At 42.4% G+C, this 24,387-nt stretch overlaps 1 protein-coding gene across 1 annotated transcript; it reads right to left on the bottom strand.

Moving 5' to 3' along the window:
* Nucleotides 1-9,009: 9,009 nt before the first annotated feature.
* On the bottom strand, nucleotides 9,010-18,803 carry SOD2 (superoxide dismutase 2). Its single transcript, XM_083357793.1, has 5 exons — nucleotides 18,625-18,803; nucleotides 15,653-15,855; nucleotides 13,322-13,438; nucleotides 11,295-11,474; nucleotides 9,010-9,865 (listed from the first exon to the last, which is right to left on the bottom strand). The coding sequence occupies exons 1-5, from the start codon at nucleotides 18,657-18,659 to the stop codon at nucleotides 9,723-9,725; spliced, it is 678 nt and encodes a 225-aa protein (XP_083213919.1). The 5' UTR covers nucleotides 18,660-18,803; the 3' UTR covers nucleotides 9,010-9,722.
* Nucleotides 18,804-24,387: the final 5,584 nt, after the last annotated feature.

Consider the following 24,387-nt stretch of genomic DNA (forward strand, 5'->3'; position numbering starts at 1 on the left):
TATGTATAAAATTCCATTATAGTCACTTACAACAGAAACCAACTAGCACTCTTGGTGTCCCTTTTTAATTTGGATACAATGGAAGTGATTCTATCACTACATAGTTGTCACTGAGTCAGGTTTGACTTCTATTGACTAGAAGTACAATGTTCATCTTCTTGGCCTGCTTACTTCTCTTTAAGAGTCATATAAGTGTACATCTACTATTTTTTCCTATATTCAGCTTCTTCAGTATTTCCAAAGGAGGGCAATATGCATGGGCCACATGAAGGCTTCATCCTGCAATTTGTAATCCCAGAAGGAATCTGACATTGTGCCAACATGTTCATCAAAGCAGTTTTGTCTTCAGCAGCACATTTTTGTGCCGCTGTTTGATAAAGGCAAAAAGTGAACCATTCCTAGCCTTAAATCTGCCCCAAACTGACTAGTTATCTTAGTGGTTGAGATGCCATATAAATTGGTTGATAGGTGGCCAGCTAGAGAGGTTGAGAATGTTGTCCTGTCTCATCAAAGACATATGAAGAAAAAATAAAATGCAGCAGCAGCAGCAAAAAGAAAATGTGATTACAATTTTTGTTTTCAGGAGGCCCCAAGTTCTAGTGAAAAGGACTGAATAGAAGAATTGGATGTTTCTTCTTCAAAACAATAAGGACAATTAACCAGTGGAACAGCTTGCCTTGAGAAGTTGTGGGTGCCCCATCACTTGGAGGCTTTTAGGAAGAGGCTGGATAGCCATTTGTCTGAATTGATACAGGGCCTCCTGCTTGAGCAGGGGACTGGACTAGAAGACCACCAAGATCACTTCCAACTCTGTTATTCTGTTAAAACCTTGGGAATCCCTCTCAAAAGAATGGACTGAAATGAAGTACATCTGGGTGGAAAACTGATATGGCCAAAGGCCTGGATTGGCAGCCTACATCAGGAAATGAGGTTTGATTGACATCACTCCTTGACCTCATTAAACCAAGATATATTGTGGAGTGGAAAAAATGGATTGATTACATCCAGAATAAATATGGGACTAAAAAGTTTCATTTAGCATTTGAATAAGTATTGATGTGATATTTATATTGCTTGTAGTCATTTTATAAGAGTTAAAGTGCGATAGATTTAATAGCTTCTTGTTGTTTGCATATGGTAGATTATGATTGTTTTTACTTTTATACCTTGTATTTAGCTCTGGGAAGTCGGGGAGGGGGGAAGGGGAGGGAGGGAGGTGTTGGGGTGGGTTGGGAAGAGGGGAGGGGGTTGGGAGGGGTTTTGTTTTGTTAAAGATAAAATGTACTGAAAAACTTTTCAATAAAAAAAACAATCTATGACATCACCCATTCATTTTTGTGATGGGCGTCCATGTCTCTGGAAGTGGAACCGTCACTCTATCTGATGTGTCTGGTCCACCACTTGCCCCAACAGATAAGATCTGACTCAGCCAAAAGCCACTTAGCATGATCCATGAACAGGGAGTACAAGAGATTATTCCAACAGAATTCTTCCTAAATGAAAAAGACCACAGGCTACAGAAGCAGTTCACCTAGACGTGACCTACTACGATCCTCAAGCAGCATCAGAGGCCCTTACTGCATTCTTCATCTAAAAGAGGGAGAGGCAGAATCTAGCCAAAGCCAACCCAAGCCCACCAATAGTCCTGCAAAAGTATAAACAGGACTAGAACAGCAAGATATTGATAAAGGAACTTTGCACAGGGAAAGAAACCTTGCCGTAAGCCTTACAAGTTAGACTGGTCAAGCACAGAAGCCAGAAATTTCAAATCCCTAATTTAGATATTCAGATAAACGGATTTGGTTTAAAACAGCTTGTTAGCTATTCTTTTTTAATATAATGTTTGCATGTGTACAAATTCTGCACATGCATGTTTTTTTAAAGGATATAGGATCTTCGGTGCCTCTCTCTGTTTTTTAAAACTTCTTAAGACTCACAATTGTAATTATATTCAAAGATATATGCTAGACTTGTGGAAATTTCTTTTTTTAAAAAATAGTCATAAACATGGAAAGAAATGCATGACAGCACGAGGAAGCTTGTGTGCACCCCCAAACAGAAAAACATCCAAAGAAATATGAGCTATTTATACAAGCTGATATAATATCCAGCCTAGATGACTTTAATCAGCTAAAGAACTCCCTCTACTGATGAGAGTTCAAAAATTCGACAGTGCAAATTCTGCATACATGTTTTGCTAGGTAAACCTTCCAAACAACAGAATGTGCATTATCTCAGCTAGTAAAATATCACATAACTGGACAATCATCTGCACAAAAGAATCCTATGAGTGAAAGGACTGATCAAAGATGAATAACCTGCTTTTTCTGAATTGCACTGATTGTAGAGAAAAGAAGCATTTACTTTTCCAGATAATTATATTTTTTTTAAAAAAAAGGTTGTCCTATTAACTGTAAAGAAATCAAATTACATATGAATTCTTCAGAGCTGTCATGTATTTTTTTCTAATTCGGCGGATCTCTCTAAGGAATCTGTGTCTCCATACATTTATGAAATATCTTCTGCTTATCTCCAATTCTGCCAAATCTTTGACAGCAAAAGTTTCAGTGGCCCTAAAAGGGGATTTGCTGAATTGAATTTCTACCCTCTGAAGGGCAATTCTGAAATATCTCAGACTCTGAGCTCACTTCCAGGGACCAGAAGATTGTTGCGTTGTTGTTGTTGTTGTTGTTTCTCTGTGTTATATAGTATATGTGGGTATATGCATAATTCTGTATTTATTTATTTTTGTCGTGTGTGTGTGTGTGTGTGTGTTGTATATTGGAGGTGGTGATCCTTTGAGAGCTGTATGCAATGAAATTTCATTTTAATGTATGCCGATTAGTGTACATTCAAAGTGACAACAAATTATTCTATTCTTATTCTATTCTATCCTTAAGTCAATTTATTTACAATTTTATTCAATTTAAACATAGGTAAGAATTTGTGTAGTATCTTGTAATTGATTCTGCAACAAAAGTCCAATGGGACATTAGTATTTCCGTTGGTTTAAACTCATGAGATCATACATTTTTGTTTATCAGATTTGTTTTCAGAACATCAGCTGAAAAAGTACACTTTAAATAAACATGATTCTATTGTGCTCGTAGTGGATGAAACCACTTTATGCATGAATGGACAAGGCAAATACCATTTAAAAACACACATCATTATTTCATGCTGTGAGCTACAACTCTCCAGATATTAAATTAAAACTCTGAGCAGCTCTCACAATTATACTTTGCTGTCTGGGGAAAAAAAATATATAGTGTTTGTTCTATTTTGTGCCAGCACTGGTGAAACAAGGCTTCTCCAATTCCATGCAAAAGCTGATAGAAGTCTCACCTCCTGGGCTGTTAGAAATTGTTAAAGTACATGGCTTTGGTGAACCTTTTAGGGCAGACATGTCAAATACAAGGCCCGGGGGCCAGATCTGGCCCACGAAGTGGTTTCATGCAGCCCGCGAAACCATCCTGGAAACAGTGAGGGAACGGCCCCCACTGCCTTAGCCCTGGCCCAGAGACCCTCCTCCTGCCAGAGACCCTCAGATCTGTCCCACTCCTGCCCAGGCCCCCATAGGCACCCTTGATGCAAACGATGTAGAGCTGGCCACGCCCACCCAGTAAGCCATACGCACTCTAGCCACACCCACCCAGTAGGCCACGCCCACCCAGGCCATACCCACCCGGCCCCCTGAGGGCAACCGAAATGCTGATGCGGCCCTCAATGAAATTGAGTTTGACACCCCTGTTTTAGGGCATTATGTTGATAGCTGCAGGATAATATTGGAGCAAAACTGAGTCTCAGATTTATGGCAAAGGGGCCACTGACCCCCTATTCAGAGTCTGGAGTTCTTATCTGGCATCATAAAGTCTTGTTTTAACTCAGTAAAGAAGGGTTAGGGTTAGGAAAAATGGAGAACTCGGAAAACTAAACTTTCTCCATTTTCTGAATCTACTTTTTCTTGCTTCGCTTTTGACTAAAAAGAACATTTTTATTCTTCCCAGCAGTTTAAATACTTTTATTCATATCCAAAAAAAGAAAGACTTGAAATTGTTTCAAAATATCCAAAACTTTTGCAAGAAGAGAAATGAAAGAAAAAGGGGGTTGATTGGTAAATTCATGATGCAATACCTGATCAATATTTCTTTTAAAATATTAGAAAAATCAGAAATTCCAATATCCAATCTTTGTATATTCTGGATCCAAGCTCCTCCATTCCCTAGTAAGACATTAAAAATAGGGTTGCTGTATGGCAGCCTCAATTCTGGAATAGATATTTCTTCTTATCTACATCAGTTAGTGGCAATGGGGAGGGTGGATCAAAAGCCATTAAAAGAAAAAATTGATAAAACCTATTACCTACAATTTAGTCTTTGACAGGTTTCCTGCCATATTCCCATAGAGGATTTGCTGAGTTCACTGAGTTCACTCTTCTTCCAGCTTATGCAAACATTTTTTACATCTGTTGAAATATTTTCTAGCTCGTAGAAGCTTATTTCATAGCAAATTTGTTAGTATTTAAATATACCAATAATTTAAATATACCAATAATTTCTGTTTGGTATTAGCCAAACAGAATTTCTAAGTATAGTACAGCAACGCCATCTAGTGGCAATATTAAAGACTTCCTGCTACCTTTACATAATGGAAAATCAACAATCTACAGTCAGGCATGTCAAATTGCCAGCCCGCGGGCCAGATGTGTCACGCCAAAACCACACCCACCCCATTGCTGGCAATGGGGAAAAAGTTGCGATACATCATGCGATGTCACATGACGTCACAAGTTTGACGTGCCTGATCTACATGCACAGATTTGTAAATTCTAAAGAGGATGGAAGTCTACTATACTCAATTCAGGAGTAAGAGACATAGCCATGGTCTCCCTATTTGATGATCAGGTTGCATGAACACTTGAGTTAACATTTCATACTCATTCACCCTCATGGCTTTACAGAAATGACTTAAGGGACACTTATAAAACACACAAAATTCACTTCTTGTGCTTTCTAGACCAGGGCTTTTCAAACAGTGCTACACGTACCACCGGTGGTACTTTGGCACCTGGCAGGTGGTACACGACTGTCCTAGAGAAGTGGTAGCGTGGGAAGAGGAATGAGCTTACAAGCCTGAGGGAAAGACAACTGGAGCTGCAGGGCTGTCAGGGCTGGGCAGAAGCCCCAGGATCAGCGGTGGACTCCAGCTGATCAGCACTTTGGAAGCGGGAAGTACGCTGAAGAGAAAAGGAGGAGGAGGGGGGAGAGAGAAGAGGATATAAAAGGAGGGTGTGGCAGAAAAGGGCCAGCAAGGGGCTGCCACTGCCCCTTGGGCACTCGAAGAGGAGGCGAGCGCCCGGCATCCCTGTTGACCATCCCTGCTGACCACTGAGAAAGAAAAAAGGCAAGAGAAGCGCTTCCCTTTCCCCCAAGATGCCAGCGCTCTCATGCTCACTGCCTTCTCTGTGCACCCCCAGGGGACGTGGCAGAGATGGTGGGGGGGGGCCTCGCTGGCTCCAGGGCTGCCCTATGGATCAAAGGCTGAGCACATTCCGGCTTTGATGGACCCCACCAGTAGATGAGTGCCACGCCTGCTCGCTAGCTACCCTTTCACCGAAACCACCCCTACCTGCGTGGGATAGCAATAGCTAGCGGCAGCATGGCCACCGGAGGCACTGGCAATCTCTCCCCCTCCCATCATCCCTTCCTGAGCACAGAGGAAGGAAAGGGAAGCAGGGGAGGAAGGAAGGAAGGAAGGAAGGAAGGAAGGAAGGAAGGAAGGAAGGAAGGAAGGAAGGAAGGAAGGAAGGAAGGAAGGAAGGGAGGGAGGGAGGGAGGGAGGGAGGGACTACCTTCTGAGTCCTTCTTAGGTTTATTTTTTTTAGCTGCCAGAGGCTCCAGGCAGGAGGCTTCCCATTTTGAGCCCTCCCCCATCATTGCCTCTGTCCCTGAAGGGCTTCTGCGTGGCTCTCATCTCACCTCTCCCAGATCCACACACGTGCTTGTGTGTGTTCCTGCGTGAGTGTGGGGGTGGGTCTCACTCCTTGCAGCAGCTGTTACATTGGAGAGGAAAAGAACGGAAGAGATAAGAGAAGCTGCAATGGGAGCTTCTTGCAGCCTTCCACGGGACTGGGGGCAGGAGTTGAGGGGCACAAGGTGCAATGCGATGGGCAGCATGTTGAGAAAAAGAAACAAGTACTCCAAAAAAGCAGCTTTCATTAGTTTGCAGCCTGCCATCGCAGAAGGCCTCTGTTGAGGGCACAGGGCTGCAAGGAGTGGCCACAAACTACTAGCAAAGTGGCATTTGTTCACAAGGCAAGGAGGCATGGAGAATTGTTTCCCCTTTTGCATTTGAGCATCCAAGAAGGGGCAGGAAAGGAGAAAGGGAAAGAGGAAAGACAAAGGAAAGAAGGGAAGGAAGGAAAAAGGAGAAGGAAGGAAGGAAGGAAGGAAGGAAGGAAGGAAGGAAGGAAGGAAGGAAGGAAGGAAGGAAGGAAGGAAGGAAGATTATAATGAGAGGAAGTGAGGCTCTGAGGGAAGTCCTGCCTTAGCACTTGGCCACCAGCAGCCCTGCTGCCCTTTTGCCAACCCCTTGCTCCCTCCTTCTGGACTAACCTGGTGGTCTCCCATCCTATTGCAACGGATGCTTTGGTCTCCTTACATGGAGAGGGAGTGGGCCTCCCTTTGATCCACTCACTTTTTCCTCCTGCACCCACCAAGAGCAACCTGGCCAAGGAGAGGGAGCACAGCAGCAGCAGCCTTGAGGAAGTAAGTGTAGCCAGCGCCCCCTCAGGAAAGTGGAGCTGGACTGAATTAAGCTGCAGGGTTCTGATGCCCCAGAAGCTCGAGGGTCGGGCTGGGCACTTGCCCAGAGCTCCGAGAAACCCACACCACCCTCTGGGAGTCCCTCTCATGGCCCAAGAGGGACAGTGAGGCTCCTCTGGTGGACCATGCCCTGGTGCCCACCCCAGTCCCACCCCCCTCCACTGGAGACCCCTGGATCCTCCCCACAGCCCTGCCCGCCCCCACACACACACAAGCGCCCCCCCAACCATTGACTTTGCTTGTCAAAAGGAGATCACATGATCCTGGGACACTGTGACCATCAGAAATATGAATCAGTTGCCAAGCATCCAAATGTAAATCACATGACCCTGGGGATGCTGCAACAGTCATAAGTGTGAAAAATGGTTGTAAGTAACATTTTTCAGTGCTGTTGTAACTTCAAACAGTCACTAAGTGAACTGTGGTAAGTCGAGGACTGCCTGTACTTTATCACTTTTTTCCTTTTTTGGTCATCAGGATTTTGACACCTTGCTAGGCGACTGGTGGTACTTGAATATCCTAAAAGTGGTACAATCAGTGAAAAGGTTGAAAAATCCTGTTCTAGACAACTGAATACCCTCCCAGCCGCTGAAACATGGCATGGATGAAATGTTTTTAAGATCCTTATAAGATATACAGAATCATTTCCATGCTCTAATTTTTTGTGGTTTATATATAACTTGTATCTGTTGATTCCAAATGTAGTTATTTAGATCTCATAGATTTCACATCCATACTCATTGCATTATCTACCCTAACATCTGCTGCAAATTTACGTTCTTAGCCAACAACGCAGCATGATCTGCATACAAAAATACACACATGTTCATGTCCCCAAACACATCTAATATTGCGTATTTTCCGGCGTATAAGACGACTTTTTAACGCATGAAAATCTTCTCAAAAGTTGGGGGGGTCGTCTTATACGCCGTCACCTTATACGCCGGAAAATAGTAAATCCTCGGGAGCAGAGCCGTTAGTGGAAACGGAAAAATCCAGCGCTCGAGAATGGCGAAAGACGGCCTCCTCATAAACCGCCCACCCCACCCATACATGCCTACACCCGCCCACTCCCTTTTTCCACCCCACCCTTCCCTGACAATGCCTCCTGCCTCACCCCTGCCTCCCGGCGTCTTCCGCTCGCCAGGTAAACTTCCATTGTACTCCGGGACCACCTCCTCGCGGCCCGCCATTCCTCCCACCACGCCCATCACCCACCCGTGCATGGCCCCCTCCCAGCTCCAGTCCATGGACCCCTCTTCAGCCTTCACGGGCTCTGACGCCGCCACGTTCCCAGCCAGGCTAGTAGGTGTAACGGGCGCAGCCTCTATCACCGCATTCTGAAGCCGCCGCTCAGCCAGGCTGTCGCCGCCAAATGACCCCTCCCACGTTGCATCCAGGCTCGCTGACCTGGACAGGCCCAGGCCCGGGCAAGGATGCCACGGAGCCCGCCGGCATCGGGTGAGTCCCAGCAGAAACGTCCTGCGCATGCACGCGCTGGCCAGCTGCCGGGCGATCTCTAAGGCGGCATCGGACGGTCAGGAGATGCAGCCGACGCACGGGAGAAGGCTGGCTCACGACAAGTCGAGGTGGGCCTGCGTCAGTGGCGTGCGGGGATGGCGGGGGTGGCTCCCGTAGTGAGGAAGGCGCGTCCGTGGGGAGACAGGCGAAGCCCGTGCGTTGTGCTGCGAAGAGGGGCCCCGCTGAATGTCGCGCCCGTGGGCCGAGACACCTTCACCTAATTGAGAAGCAGCCCTGACTTCCTACTTACCCGTATTTTCCGGCGTATAAGACTTTAACCCATGAAAATCATCTCAAAAGTTGGGGGTCGTCTTATACGCCCAGTCGTCTTATACGCCGGAAAATACGGTAATCAAAAATATTCCTTACACAAACAAATCCTTGGCTTGTTCCCTGCTCAGAGCTAAACCCTTTCTCAGGCAATCTATTTATTCTATTGTATTCTGCAACCAACTTACAATATCTTATTTATATGCAATGTTTTATAATTTAAACCTATTCAGTTTACCTTGTATCTAAATAAATCTACATTTTTCTCATTTTTACTTTTTCCATATTTTGCTCCTTAAAAGTATATGAGATGTGACATTCTGAATTTAACAATCATTTTCCCAGGCATACACAATACACCAATCCCTATGTAGTTTTCACCTTTAATCCTAAGGTTCTTTCATTTTAAAATGGTCAATTAGCATTATACATATATTTACTTAATGACTTGAGTCATTTTGTGCTTTTATTTTTGGAACGTCATATACAATAGTGAGATATATAGTAGACACAGCAATGAATGGATATATTTCACTCGAAGACACAAAGTGCAAATACACTTTTAATCCAAACAATTTATCATATATACTTAGTACATTATATTGCATCACTGATTTTTCCCCCTTTCAGAAGCATAAATTTCATGAACTGATCTATTATATTTACCAACTGACAGATTTTGAATCTTTGCTATAATGAACATAGCCAAATTTTTATCATTAAAATGAGTAAAATAGTATAACATATTCAAGTACTGCGAAGCTCTTCATAGATAACTTTTCAAGAAATCTATTTTATTAAATGTTCTCTAACTTTTATTTCCTGGACTCTTCCTAAATTTGCAAGAAATTATTCAAAAGCATTGCAAATTCACGTTACCAAAACAAATTTCATTTGTAATCCATTTTTAAGTTTTAGAAATTGACATTCTTTCAGAAAATTAGACAAGTAGCACTTTCAGAACCTACAGTTTTACCACAATTAGGTACAAATTAGCTTGATAGTGAAGACTCTCTGGTGATGTGCAATTAGCAATTGAACTGCTACATATTATGAAAATAATCTGAGGAACACATAGGTCTTGTTTCTATAAGATTTTCTGTTCTATTATTTGCAAGCTGTATATCTAGAAGATACATTTTCCCAGTTGATCACATTCCAGATAGCTTTGAGATAGTCAGGTCTAACATTTTTATATTGAAGATAATATGCATGTTCCCATACATCAATTCCCAACAGAGGAATAAGTCCTAGAAAAGAAGAAAAATATTGCTAAAATACTATGAACTTTAACAAGTTATTGCCACAAACATACCCCCCAACCACGCAGTTAGAATTAGCTTCTTTCAAGGGATTATAAAGCATATTTTTCAAAATAAACTGATTTCCTGACAGGCTTAATTACTCTCATTACACATCCATCATGCCTCTTGGAAAGAAGTACAGGTAGTCCTCAACTTACAACAGTTCATTTAGTGACCATTCAAAGTTACAATGGCACTGAAAAAATGACTTATGACCATATTTCACACTTACAACCGTTGCAGCATCCCCATAGTCACGTAATCAAAATTTAGGCGCTTGGCAACTGACTCATGTTTATGACAGCTGTGGTGTCCCAGGGTCATGTGATCATCTTTTGCAAGCTTCTGACAAGCCAAGTCAATGGGGAAACCAGATTCACTTAATAACTGTGTTGCTAACTTAACCATCACAGGCATTCACTTAATAAGAAAGTTTGTAAAATGAGGCAAATTCACTTAATAAGTGTCTCATTTAGCAACAGAGATCTGGGGCACAATTGTGGTCGTAAATCAAAGATCGACTATATCGTCTTCCTCTAGGAAACAGTAGAGTTCCTCTAAATACAGCTATAAATTATAAGAGTGTAGAAAGAAGAGTTAATCCTAGAGAGTTGTAAAAATGGCACTTTGTCTTAAGACAGAAAGAGAAAGCAAACGCTTCTCTCAGGTATACAGAGGTAAGAAAATACCTCTCAATATATTCTTATGCAAAACAAAACTCAGTTCAAGGAAAACTGCCCTTCCCAAATTCTATGTGGCTGGCCACAAGACTGAAATGAGAAGCTGGAAAGAGTGACTGGGCTATTTCTTACCTGCAGGGGTGATTTGAGGAAAGACAGGAGCAGCTTGGATGTTTTTCCACCAATAGCTATTATTTCATACCCATGTCTGAACACCCTATTGCTGAACCTTTCTGAGAGGCTAAAAATATGCTTTGGTGAATCTAGCCTGTAATCTACATACACTGCTCATGTCTGCTTTACTCGTTTGTTTTCTTACCCAAACCTGCTATGCAAGTGAGACTGTCAGAAACTAGAAGTTCTTCTCATGAGAAAAGCAAAAGCATTCATTCACTAGTGAAGCGCAAAGCAGAATCGTCAATACCAATATTGGAGACATGGTGGTGCAGTGGTTAGAGCGCAATGTTGCAGCTTGATCCTGAAGGGCTCGAGGTTAACTCAGCCTTCCATCCTTCCAACATCGGTAAAATGAGGAGCCAGACTACTGGGGGCAATATACTGACTCCGTAAAGCCCCACAAAGCAGTATATAAGTCTAAATGATGACTGCTTTATTCCTTCTGCAGCTAAAAATGGTCTTTAATAGATGTAGTCAAGTTTAATAGATGTAGCCAAGTTCCGCCTAGAGAATCTTACCTGTGGTTCCCTGGAGAGGGTCCTGATTGGAACAGGCAGCAATCTGGAGTCTATTAGATTCTTTATTAAAACCGAGCCATCCCCAACCTGAGCCTTGGACACCAACTGAAATAGCTGTGAGTTTCTCCTTAAAATTGGCAAATGAGCCAAAATCACGTTTAATGGCTTCCAAAAGCTCCCCTTAAAACAACAAATAGATAATTTACATTTTACATAGCACATCATTTTTTTCCATCAAGTAGCCCAAAGAACTATTTCGGATTAATTCTGAAGTAAAGAGAGTTGGTGTAAATAAGAAATCAACACAATCTTAACTAACGTGAAGAAAAGAGAAGCAGCCTAAAAAAAATTTACTTATTTTGTTACGTTCTTCCCATCAATTCAATGCAATATTAATCAAAGGAATCTGCAGACGCTGTAAAACTAGCTCTACTATTCGTAACATGAAGAGATTCCTTTGTCAGTAGACCCTGGAAACATGGATACTGCCAAGGTGGAAGACAGAACTTTTGTATCTACTACCTACTCTAGATTGCACCACTTATGCACACTGCTGCTCTCAAGTGCAACAAAGAATAAGGTATTTATCTGTTTGTACACAATTTCCAGTCTGCCTAATTTCTGTATTAAGGTATGTTTGTGTGTATTATTGCCGTGTTTCCCCCAAAATAAGGCCTACTCCAAAAATAAGCCCTGCCTTGGTTTTTAGGGGTGAGCCTAATATAAGCCCTACCGCAAAAATAAGCCCTAGTTTTGGGGTGCAAAATTTCCGCAGTCGAGGACAGAGTTAAGGTTTTCAATCCATAGCTCGGTACTTGGCTGCATCAGAAAGGCCTGACTACAAAATGCAGGCCAGAATGCAGTTGCAGAATGAAGCTGCTCCTTTGGCCAAAGAGAAGTGGACCTGCTGGTCCGGGCTGTCAGTGTCAGAGGTAAGTAAGACATCCCCTGAAAATAAGGCCTGGTGCCTATTTTGGAGGCAAAAAAAATTAAAATAAAATAAGACCCGGTCTAATTTTCGGGGAAACACGGTATTTTTCATACCAGACATTATTGTTGTCCATAGAGCCGTGGTGGCGCAGTGATTAGAATGCAGTACTACAGGCTAACTCTGCTCACATTGCCAGGAGTTAAGATTCCTTTTATCTTGACAGCTCAATGTTGACTCAGCCTTCCATCCTTGCAAGGTAGATAAAATTGTTGACCCAGATTGTTGATTGCTGATTCTGTAAACCGCTTAGAGAGGGCTGTAAAGCACTGTGAAGTGGTATATAAGTCTAAGTGCTAATGCTATTGTGTCAAGCCAATCCTGAAGGCTGCAAACAGGGGTATTGATAGGAGTTCCAACACTATCAAAATGGCAGGAGTCCCACTTTTTAAACATGTGTTGCACACACTATAAAGGTTTTCTCTGTCCAGCCTATTTGACTCTAGAGGGTGGTGCTCATCTGTACTTCTTAGCTGAGGGAGCCAGAGTTGCTCGAAGACACTTCTGTGGTCATGTGGCCAGCATGACTATACACCGAGATGCACGAAACGCTGTTACCTTCCCACCAAAGTGGTACCTATTTTTCTACGCGCATTTGCATGCTTTCGAACTGCTGGGTTGGCAAGACCTGGGGCAAGTAACAGGAGCTCACCCCATCACATGGCACTCAGTCTTGAACTCAGGCTGTCAGCTTTCCAGCTGACAAGCTCAGTGTCTTTAACCACTGAACCATTGTGCCCTCTTTTTACTCACTATATGCATATAAAAAGGGACAGGACTTTTAACTGCCTGGCCTAGCTGCCATTTTGCTGTTGTTGATCCTCCCTGTGGACACCCACACTGCAAATATTGGGCTGTATTTTAATAAGCATTTTGGAGCGATGCAGGTCAAGTGTTCAGATCTGACTTTCGTTTGCCATTGATAAAGACCCCAATTTGTTTTATTTAAAACTTAAGTAAAATTTCTAAAATAAACCCGACATTTACCTAAGCCTGTATCAACATTACTAAGTTATTATTAACCAGTTCAAATACAAACCTTTTGGCTCTCCTCCACCTTTAGGAGAAAGATTTGTCCAAAAGATACTATGATTAATGTGACCTCCCCCATTGAACTTCAAAGCCGGCTGAAGAGATACTTGGGCTGTTACATCCCCTGAAGATGGAAAGAACAGAGAAAAAGCAGAACTACTAAGACCTAACACAAAACATCTTATGCAAGTGCCTTCCAGTATTCAAGTACTGTCATGCACATCCTAGTTAAAACATTCAGTTCAGCAAAATCTCTAAAATGTTAGGAACTTAACCTGGTTCCCTTTAGCTCTGAGTTCCAATACTCCAAATCCATGCCTCCTCATATTAGTTTCAAGAAATTGTAGTTGCTGCTTCCTGACCCACATATGAATTAGGGGAAAGGCAAAACAAAACCTCCTTTCCCAGCCTTTTTTTTTCTTGAATGTTTCATTAATTAGAAATGAAAATGGAAATAATGCTTTGATAAAAAAAAGAATCATCAGACTAATCAAATTTTATTCTGATGAAACACAAAATGCAACTTGAAATACATTGGATGCAAATATAAACTAGCTTTATGCAAACTGATTTTTATTTTCTCTTTCATGCAGTTTGAATAAGACTCTTCATTTATCTCTAGACAAGAATAATGCTTGGCTAGATCCTATGAATAAAGATTGTAGATAACTACATTTACTTTTCTTGGAACCATCAACTAAAAGCATTCCTGTTCCAGTTTAATTATTAAACTCTTAGGGACTATATTTTTTTTCTCCTTATTCAATCTGTACAGCTTTGGGGAGCAATTGTTGAGAAACATTATACATAGTCCTCATGAAGTAGTATGCTGGTACCCTAGAAACAAACTTACAAACTTAAGTTATTTTCCAAATAGCTAGGCTTGAGAGTTACTAAATATTCAATAAACTAGGGGTCCCCAACTTATGGTCTGCAGCCCGGTACCAGACCGTGGCCATTGGGCCGTGGGAATAGCTGGTGAGTCCCCCCAACTTACACAGCACTGCTGCGTGGGCGCTAGCAGCCCCATTTGCGCATGTGCAGGGATGCTAGCACCGCCGCCAGCGTCACACCAGCACCAGCGGCCCGCTTTTGCAGATGGGGCTGCGTGCACGGACATTTTGCTGCTGCTCCCTTTCCTTCCGGGCCACCAAGCCAGAAAGGTTTGGGAGCTCTGCAATAAACCATTCATAACAAATACTTTTGAAAATGTAATAAACCAAATAACATAGGCTACAACCCAAAAAGAACTCTGTCAACACAATCCTCAACATATGAAGGCAATCATATATATATTTAGCTAACTCCACTGATATATTAGTTTGCAACCTGATGATGGTGGAAGGCACAAACAACAAATGGCCTCTTCTGCTTACTTGTGCTAGTCAGCCAAGCGGACAACAAATTACAACTGTGATTTCCTCATAATCCAAATGTATCATTAATTGATATGACACAATGCCTTCTTTTTAACAGATTCATTCTGCATTGCAAATCCTTAGACATAAATAATCATTATTATTTATGTCAGTATTTTAAACTCAAATTTGACATGTGGATCTTGGAGTCTACAATGGCCCCTGCAGCACTCCAGTTGGGTAAGAGAAGAAGGAACACAACTACTGCATTTATATCCCATGTTTTCATCTAAGAATTCAAGGGCGTTTGTGTAGGAGATCTCCACTCATTTTATCCCTACAACAAAATTGTCAAATGGGTTTAGAGTCTTGGTTTGGGGAGGTGCGCGCGCACCTCCCGGAATGGGCAGCGGCGTCGCTCTTCGAGAAAGCTGCCGCGGCCCGTCTGCAAAGCTGCCAAAAGCGGCAGCTTTGCAGACGGGCCGCGACAGCTTCCTCAAAGAGCGGCGCCGCTGCCTGTTCGCGCGGAGGTACGCGCGCACCTCTCCAAAGGTTTGGGGAGGTGCGCACGCACCTCTCCAAACGGGCGGTGCCACTCTCCATTTGGAGAGGTGCGCGCGCACCACTGCCCGTTCGAAGAGGTGCACGCGCACCGGGCGGCTGGGAGCCGCAGGAGACGGCTCAAAGAGCCGCATGCGGCTCCAGAGCCGCGAGTTGCCGACCCGTGGTTTAGACTAAAAGGCAAACTCTAAGCTCAATGTTTGAGTGGTAATCTAAACTTGGATCTCCCAAGATTAAAAATATAATTTTATTCACCACATTCACTAGCTCTCCGACTCACTGACAACCCAAAGATGGCTTTTATCCTCAATAATTATTCTTAGCACAGGATAAACAAATGTACATAGAACAGTCATAAAGAGTCAGTTTTAGCAGGAATCAAATCAGAAAGCTTCACAATGATATATTATGCCCAATACCTTTTGTCAAAGCCTCTTGGTATTTTTCTTCAGCAATATTCAGATTATTTACATATGCAGCATGATGTTTGCTGTGGTGAAGCTGCATAATTTCTGCATTAATATGTGGTTGCAAAGCACCATAATCGTAGGGCAAGTCAGGGAGTGTGTGCTTTTTTCTGGAGGCCAGACAACCAAGAGATGTAATCAGCACAGTGTTATTTCTGGAAGACAACAAATAAATTATATAATAAAAATGCTTTGATTTTCACTTTATAGGATTTTTCTTGCTGTCACTTAATACATTTAGCTGTTGATTGTCATCATCATCTATTACTTATTGCCAAAATTACCCATATCATCATTACTTCCATTTACATGTGAATTGAAGAAAAACAAAACCCAGCTCAGGACAATGACAGAGATACAGGGATCAGTCTAAGTATGGTTTATGTTAATATCATACAATTAATTTGTTTGATCGTTTTACACTCAGATCTGAGGGAGAGATGAGGTATGGGAAAGAGGTAACTTGTTCTCTGAAAGTGTAACAATAGCATTAAATTCAACAAACAATAATTGATCTCCAAGCTAGCCTCCAAGGGTTCCACCCTCTTGCAGCAATATCCACAGCCATTTATAGATATTAGCTCCAGTAATTTCTTATTTACAGGTAGTCCTCGATTTACAACTTACTTTGTCCCACGTTACCTTTCCTGCCACAGTTGTGAAGAGAATCATTGCAGTTGTTAAGTCGGTAACATGGTTATTAAGTGAATCTGGCTTTCCCACTGCTTGTCAAGGTCAAAAAAGATGATCACATGACCCTGGGACACTGCAACTGTTATAAATACATGCCAATTGCCACATAATACAAGAATGCTGCAATGATCCTAAAGTGTAAAAACCAGTCATAAGTCACTTTTTTCAGAGCTGCTGTAATGTCGGATGGTCACTAAACAAACGTAAGTTGAGGACTACCTGTATTCCTTTGTCTGCAACAGCTTCTTTTAATTTTACCAAGCATGTAAGACATGCCCTCCTCTCCAAGGGAGATTCCTTCATATCTTCTGCATTCTGATACACACTTCTTTCAAACTGAACTACATCTAATATTTGTTTTATTCTTTAAATGTCTTTTGCAAATATGGACTGTATTGTGCACATGATAGATTGGGAACACTAAGCACTATCACTTATTACTGCCAAAAATAAAAGTCTGACGTTTATTTTTCATTAAGGTTGATACTGGATTTCTTTCATGCTCCTAGTCAAAACTATGTTTTTCAACCAATAAATAAGGCTCTTGCCATCCCATACCCAGATTCATTTATTCATTCTTTTTCTTTCTTTCAACATTTATACAGGTGCCTATGTTATATCAAACTCTGGGCAGCTCCCAACCAAGACTTAAAACAACATCAATAATGAAACAACATAATATATACATATATCCACAAACATTAAAAAGTGGCACCAAAGGTAAGCTATAAAATACAGTACGGTAATTGTTTTTGTTTCTCTTTTGTGGAAGAATGTATGTAGCACTTACTAATATAATAAACTGTTAAAAGAGAAAAGTGCTAGAAAAACTTTGTCAACACAGGGTTACTATACTTGGCTTCCAAATCGAAATTATCACTACATGACAGCACATGCAGAAAACTCCCTTTTAACTATGAGGGTGGGACTTCCAAAAACCAAGTATTAAAGAAGAGCATGTTTATGGAAATTGATGTTCAACGGCACATAATCAAAGGGCACTAACCTATCTATTTGCCAGTTGGCCTGAGGTCCCAATAGGGGCGTTCTAGACTGGAGGCAAGGTAGAGAGAAGACCCCACCTCCGGGTTGCTTGTCCTCTTGATTTTTAGTTTAATCTTCCTAATTTTAAGTGCTTTGTGCGACCTTTACTTTTTTATTTCCTCTGTAAGCCACCAAGAGTTTACCATCCGTAACAGTGAGATGGGTGGCGTTCAAATTTAATAAATAAATGAACTCCCACTTATAGAGGGAGGAATCAGTGACTTGGTCAATGACGCGGATTTACCTAACAAGACTACTGTGCAATAGCCGAAGTCGGTTCCCAACATTATTGTAAAGCACTTCATTGGTCCAGACTGTGGGGTTGTTCATTTAACTGGGTTTTAGATTTCCTCTTGGGGCTTGAATTTAATTTAATTTGTTTTAATTGATTTAAATTTTTTGCATTTCATGGTTTTAACTGCCCAGTAAACCGCCCCGAGTCCTAGGGGAATAGGGCAGTATACAAATTCAATAAAATAAATAAATAAATTATTGGACTGACCGTGCCAGTGACAAATAACAGTAAATTAAGCTGCACAGTTCCTATCTATCATCTATCTATCTATCTATCTATCTATCTATCTATCTATATATAGATATATATATATATTGATTCATTGATTCGATTGATTGATTTAGATTTAGATTTATATACCGCCCTTTCCTGCAGAACTCAGGTCGGTTTACAGGGTATATTTAAAACAAGAAATACCAAAGTTAAAAACAATTAAAAATAATTACAACAGTCCCTGAAAAAGTTAAAAAAAAACCAATTAAAATTAAAAATTAAAATTCTCAAGCCTGGGCCAGAGAGCTCGAAGAGCCAGGTCTTCCAGGTCCCGGCGGAATGAACGGAGGTCATTAGACCCAGAATAAAAGTTACATGGAAAAAGGTAACGGGGTAGGTAGCCTCGTACTTTGTCCCAGTGCAGATCCTGCTAGCTATACCGGCCTTCAATGGGACGATAAGGGGAAGCCTGCAACTCTAAGGAAGGGCACTAGCCTGGGTCAGCCGCCTTCCACCGAATCCCAGCGCCCTTCCAGCAGCGCTCTCCTCCTCCTCCTCCTCCTCCTCCCAAGTAGGCCGCCTTTTCGTGCCTCTCGCGTCCTGTCATTCCTAATCTCCCGCCTCTCGTTCTGTCCTTGGGCGGGAACTCAAGGGCTTTCAGACCCCGCCAGGTTCTCACCTGCGGCCGGCCGCGACAGCCAAGCGGCAGAGCATGACGGCCGCGTGGCTCGCAAGACAGCAAGGACCGCGCAGGAAAAAAACAACAACAAAAAAAACCACAACGCTCCGCGCGGGGACGACGTCTCTCTGGCGCGCGCTCGCTCGCTCGCTCTCGGAGAGCCGCAACCCCCTGCGCTTTCCTTCACTTACGGCGCCTGCGCAGCTCCGCCCTTCCCTTTGGGTGTTTTGGCGGAAGGCATCCCCCTCTCTTATATTAGGCCTATCGCGGGAACCGCTGGGCTCAGGGGCGGAAGCGGGATCCTGGAAGGGATTGGGGATGGGTGTGGCCGACTTTTTTTTTCTCTCTTCTCCACCGACTTGGGGTTTTTGTTTTTTTTTTTTACCTTCCAAATATTTGTTCGGGCATTTATTTATTTGAAATAATAGCCCGTTTGGATGCCTTCTCGTCGCAGATGCATTGGCTGAGTTCAGACAATGCACTGAAGTAAAGGTATACAGTAGTTCTAGGCCAGGGGTCGGCAACCTCGGCTCTTTTATGACTCGTGGACTTCAACTCCCAGAATTCCTGAGCCAGCTTGGCTGGCTCAGGAATTCTGGGAGTTGAAGTCCACGAGCCATAAAAGAGCCGAGGTTGCCTACCCCTGTTCTAGGCGGCCGACTTTTGGACGGTCATGAAATGACAGCGAAGTGTTGCGGGTCTCTGCTGCTTTCCAACAGTCGCTCGCTATTTGCAGCCGGCACTTGCTATCCGTCATCAAGGTGGAAGGGTTTCTTTGTTTGTGGCGCAGCACGCTTTGAACGCAGTTTACTAGGCCCATGTTTCTAAACCTGGGAAACGGATATATGGACTTCGGCTCCCAGAATTCTCCAGCCACCAAGCTAGCCTAGGAATTGTGGGAATTGAAGTTTCCTCGTCTTAAAGTTACTAAAAGTTGAGAAACACTGTACTAGGCGAAACCGGTCAGTCCTAGAGGAGATCAACCCTGACTGCTCTTTAGAAGGCCAGATCCTGAAGCTAAAACTTCCCAGTTGCAATGTATGGCAGTGAAAGCTGGACCATAAGAAAGGCTGAGTGCCAAAGAATTGAAGCCTTTGAACTATGGTGCTGGAGAAGACTCCTGCGAGTCCCTTGGACTGCAAGGCGATCAAACCGGTCAGTCCTAGAGGAGATCAACCCTGACTGCTCTTTAGAAGGCCAGATCCTGAAGCTCAAACTCAAATACTTTGGCCACCTAATGAGAAGGAAGGACTCACTGGAGAAGAGCCTAATGCTGGGAAAGATTGAGGGCAAGAGAAGAAGGGGACGACAGAATGAGGTGGCTGGATGGAGTCACTGAAGCAGTAGGCGTGAGCTTAAATGGTCTCCAGAAGATGGTAGAGGACAGGAAGGCCTGGAGGAACATTGTCCATAGGGTCGCGATGGGTCGGACATGACTTCGCAACTAACAACAACAAAGCCTGTTGTGGCAATGCAACTTGTGCTGGAGAAAGTAAAAATTTTCGCTCCGTCCACACTCTGTCTGCTATAACCGAATGGTTTGTGATCTGGCCTAGAGCAAGGCTGTCCAAACTTGGCAACTATAAACCGGCTGGAGAATTTTGGGAGTTGGAAGTCCACAAATATTATAGTTGCCAAATTTGGAGAGCTCTGGACTAGAGCAACCGTACCCAACCCGTGGAATAACTGACTACTTTCATCCTGACAACTAAATAATGAGAATGTAGCAAAACTGTCCAGTGTGTAACGGAACTATTTTATACTAAATTAGAAGCTTATTCATGTTACCTTTGCTGCACAGATGTTACTAAAATTAGTGTCATGTTTCTACATCAGTGGAAATCAATGCCCATAGTTTTTAAGCGTTATTGCAGCACTGATTAATTTGGCAAATAAAAAAATTCATAGTTCTCTAAAGTCCCCCAAACCAGGGAGAAATTTTTATTCTCTCACAATCCAAGCAGATGTGCAGGGATCTCTGTGTGTCTCCATGTGCAATTTTTTTCTAAAAGCATTGATAAGTTGGTGACACTATGGCTAGGAGTCAAAAAAAGGCTTGATGGCACATAATTTAGTTGATCCATCAAGTCCTGCAACATTTGCTTACTATAAAAAGCTAGAGAAGAAGACACAATTCTTTTTTTTTCTCATACTCTGGCTAATTGAATTATGGTTACTGAATTAACTCAGCTATTTGGATTTCCAGAGTATATTGAATCATAAATGCAGGGCTTTTTTTGTCATAGAACGCTCAGAACGGAGTTCCGGCACCTTTTTTGGATGGAACCTTGTAGGGTAGGCAAGGCGGGTTGTATGACATGTGTGAGTTCCGGCACCTTTTTCTCTTACAAAAAAAGCACTGCATAAATGTCATTTCAAACTAGATAGTTGATTTTAGCATACCACAATGCATTGAGCATCCCAGCAATTATTGTTAGTTCATGGTTTCCAGTATAATGTAAAATTGGGTTGAGTAAACTATGGTTATGTTACCTCTCAGAAAATGCACTGTGTGAAGCTGTCCTGTGTGTCTTTTTGATTTCACTTCCTTGTATTCTGTTGGAAGTGCCTAAATCAACAGAATACTGTAGTTAAATAACAAATAATGAGGACTTTGGTCCTGTTTCAAATAATAGGCAACAATCTGAACTTAAAAGTCAAGCTGACTTGACAGGACAGCAAGAGCCTTTCAGAGTCTCACCATTTCTGGAGGTAGCTTTCTGGAGTCCAGAATGACTTTTGGGAGAGTCTAGGCCAGTAAGAGAACTTTTCCTACCAGTATACCGTAGTTGCTTCTTTTATGCTGGCAATCCCAGTGTATAGGATTGAGCATCAGGCTTAAACCTCCATCTGATCCATTATAGAGAGCATGGCAAACTTTCCACAAGTGCATCAGGGGGCTGCTAGAGATGACATGAAAACTTCCCCAGCACAGGACCGGTATGCCCATTATTCCTGAACCTGAGTTCTAGATCCTTTCAGCTGATCTGCTCAGATCTGTCAACATGGCAAAAATAGGGATTGGCTCAAATTCTTGCCCTTCCCCATTTTTAGGGCTGTAGTGGGGAGAAAATGATTGGTGTGGGGTAAATACAGGGACCAGATCCCTTGGGGTGTGCAGGATGGTAATTTAGCACCATTGCTTTACCGGGGTCCACATCCAGATGCAATTCTGTACAATATGAACCACATGAATGACCTTGGAGGAAATATGCAGAAATGGTTATAAAAACGGAAGCATGCTTTAAGTCTAGGAAATAGAAGAAGAGTGATAAAGTTCAGTTTTGCTCCACCCTAATTTGTTGGGGTATAGGAGACAGGGAAAGAAAAACACAATCAGGCTTTCAAACTTGACGCCAGCACTCTTAAGGTAGACCAGGTGATGAAACGAATTCCACAAGCTTAAATGAAACAAGATTGATATAGTTCCTGTATCAGAATTTTGGGAAATCATCTCTATGGCTTTCTACAAGTTGATGGGAGATAGATAAGGAAGATCTCTCGTGGGAGGGAGAGTTCTGTGTGCTAGAGTACTGTGGTTGACAAGGTAGAATGCAACCGGCAGAGGCCACGCAAGTTCAGCCTTCCTTCTGTTCCCTGAACAGGGATATCATTCCATTTTCTTTCTCCTTAGAAACCATCTGGCCTCCTAGCCAAATTGCTAAGATTTGCTGAGATGCTGTTGCTGCTTCTCAGCTTTGCACTCTGTCACAGAAGCAGCCAGTCTTCTGTCTTTTGTGATAGGAGCCATGGAACACAAAGTCCTAAGCAGTACCAATCTCACTTCATCCACCCTACTGCCCCCATCTTTGCCTGTGATGTGCGGAGGAACACCACTGGATATATAAAGACAGCAGGCTTCAAGCAGACATGCGTGCTAGTCGTTTCTGACTCTAGGGGCCGGTGCTCATCTCCGTTTCAAAGCCGAAGAGCCAGCGCTTGTCCGAGGACGTCTCTGTGGTCATGTGGCCAGCATGACTAGATGCCTAAGGCGCACGGAACGCTGTTACCTTCCCACCGTAGTGGTCCCTATTTTTCTACTTGGATTTTTACGTGCTTTCGAACTGCTAGGTTGGCAGAAGCTGGGACGAGTAACAGGCGCTCACTCTGTTACGCGGCACTCGGGATGCCGACCTTCTGATCGACAAGCTTAGCGTCCTAACCCACTGAGCCACCGCGTCCCTACTCAAGCAGAGTAGAAAGCCCAAATAAGTTGTGTGAGGGCAGCTAATATGGCTGGTGGTCAGGCAAGTGACTTACATATGAAGACAAAGCAAGAGAGCATGGTCACAGTAAATGTTGAAGTTGCCCTTGGCAGCACATTCTGACAGTGATTTCTATTGGGTGCACAAGCCTGGTTTACAATGCACAGCAGAATTGTTGCCAGCTTCTGCTCTAGTTCTGCCTGGACAAGACAAAAGCTGGCTGTGTGATGGCTCTCAAATTTGCTTGTGACTCCACTGTCTTTAGACCAACCAATTAAATGAGCTTAAGGGAAATTCAATAGCAAAACAATATTTTATGTAAGTTACAATTATTTGATATTTGCTGCTCAGTTTAGTAATGCTCATTAGTCCAACAGGCTTTTAAAAATAAATACATTTATAAATGTAGGCAATCTTTGGCTGCATGCTGTTTTCAAATCACAAACATCTCCCTAAAGTTTTCCTGCTTTTTGCCTTTCTGGTGCCTTTCTCTAAGCCAGGTGTCTCTAATGGTGGAAAACAGCTACAATTTTGAAATCATGGCAGGACCTATTATCATGATAGTAGTAGTTACATAATTTGCCAGAAATCAAAATGGCGAAGTCCCATTCGTCTAGCTTCTTATGATGTGATTGCTTAGCATAACTTTTTTTTCCCCTTTTCAAAGCAGGCAACCATCTTCCAAACCAGCTGCTTGGTTATAGCTCTCCCACTTAATTTTCTCAGAATGTCTTTGGGTGTTCCCATCTTTGGACTACTGCTTTGCAACTTGCTTGTTTTCTATATACATTTTTAATTGAAAAGAACTTTTTTGGGGGGAAAAGATAGGTCAGGTTGCAGATGGATCTACAGGAAAGTAAGAGTGCATACTGGGAGTTGAGATCACAGATATTTAAGAAAATAAGTTTTCAGACTTACCCAAACTTTGCTGCTTTTCCAAGATTTTAAGAACTAGAATGCAAGATCAGTTATACCAGGGTTTTTCAAACTTTTTTTAGAAGAGCCTATTAAAATAATTAACTGGAAGCCCTGTTGCCCATCTCTCAACACCACAAGCACGGAATATTTCTGCATATTCCGATATGCTCTCTCCTTCTCACAGTATCCTATAAAAATTGTTATGGATGCCCTTTTGTTCAAGTGAACATTTTTGCCCTTTGTCTCTCACAGAATCCCATCATGTTCCCCTGGAAACTTCTCTTGAACATTCAGAAAAATCCTGGTCTGGAGTACATTATGCAAATACCATTAAGATTAAAAGCAAATGTATTATTTATATAAAGTTACTTGACAACTTAAGACCCCCAAAATACTAATTATTGATGCTTTCAAAGTACAATTTTGCATTAGAATGATACAAGTTTATATTAAATATATCAAAATTGTAACTTCTATCCCTAATTTACTAATTTACTAAGTGTAATAGGGTTTTTTTTTGTGAGCCTTCAAATCAGTGTTGATGCCTGGCAACTGCCTAAGTCCCTGCAAGATTGTTAAGATTTCAGAAGTGGCTTCCCATTTTCCTAGGTTGAGTGAGGAATTGGCCCAAAGTCACCCA

The sequence above is a fragment of the Vipera ursinii genome, assembly GCF_947247035.1.
Source record: "Vipera ursinii genome assembly, chromosome: 1".
Classification (NCBI taxonomy): Eukaryota; Metazoa; Chordata; class Lepidosauria; order Squamata; family Viperidae; genus Vipera; species Vipera ursinii.

Excerpts from the sequence above, each read along its gene's own strand:
- SOD2 (XM_083357793.1), bottom strand. The coding sequence starts at position 18,659 with ATGCTCTGCCGCTTGGCTGTCGCGGCCGGCCGCAG. Across the intron at positions 13,439-15,652 it reads CCAAGAGGCTTTGACAAAAG|GGGATGTAACAGCCCAAGTA; the intron begins GTATTGGGCATA and ends TTCCATCTTCAG. Across the intron at positions 11,475-13,321 it reads AGGTGGAGGAGAGCCAAAAG|GGGAGCTTTTGGAAGCCATT; the intron begins GTTTGTATTTGA and ends TGTTGTTTTAAG.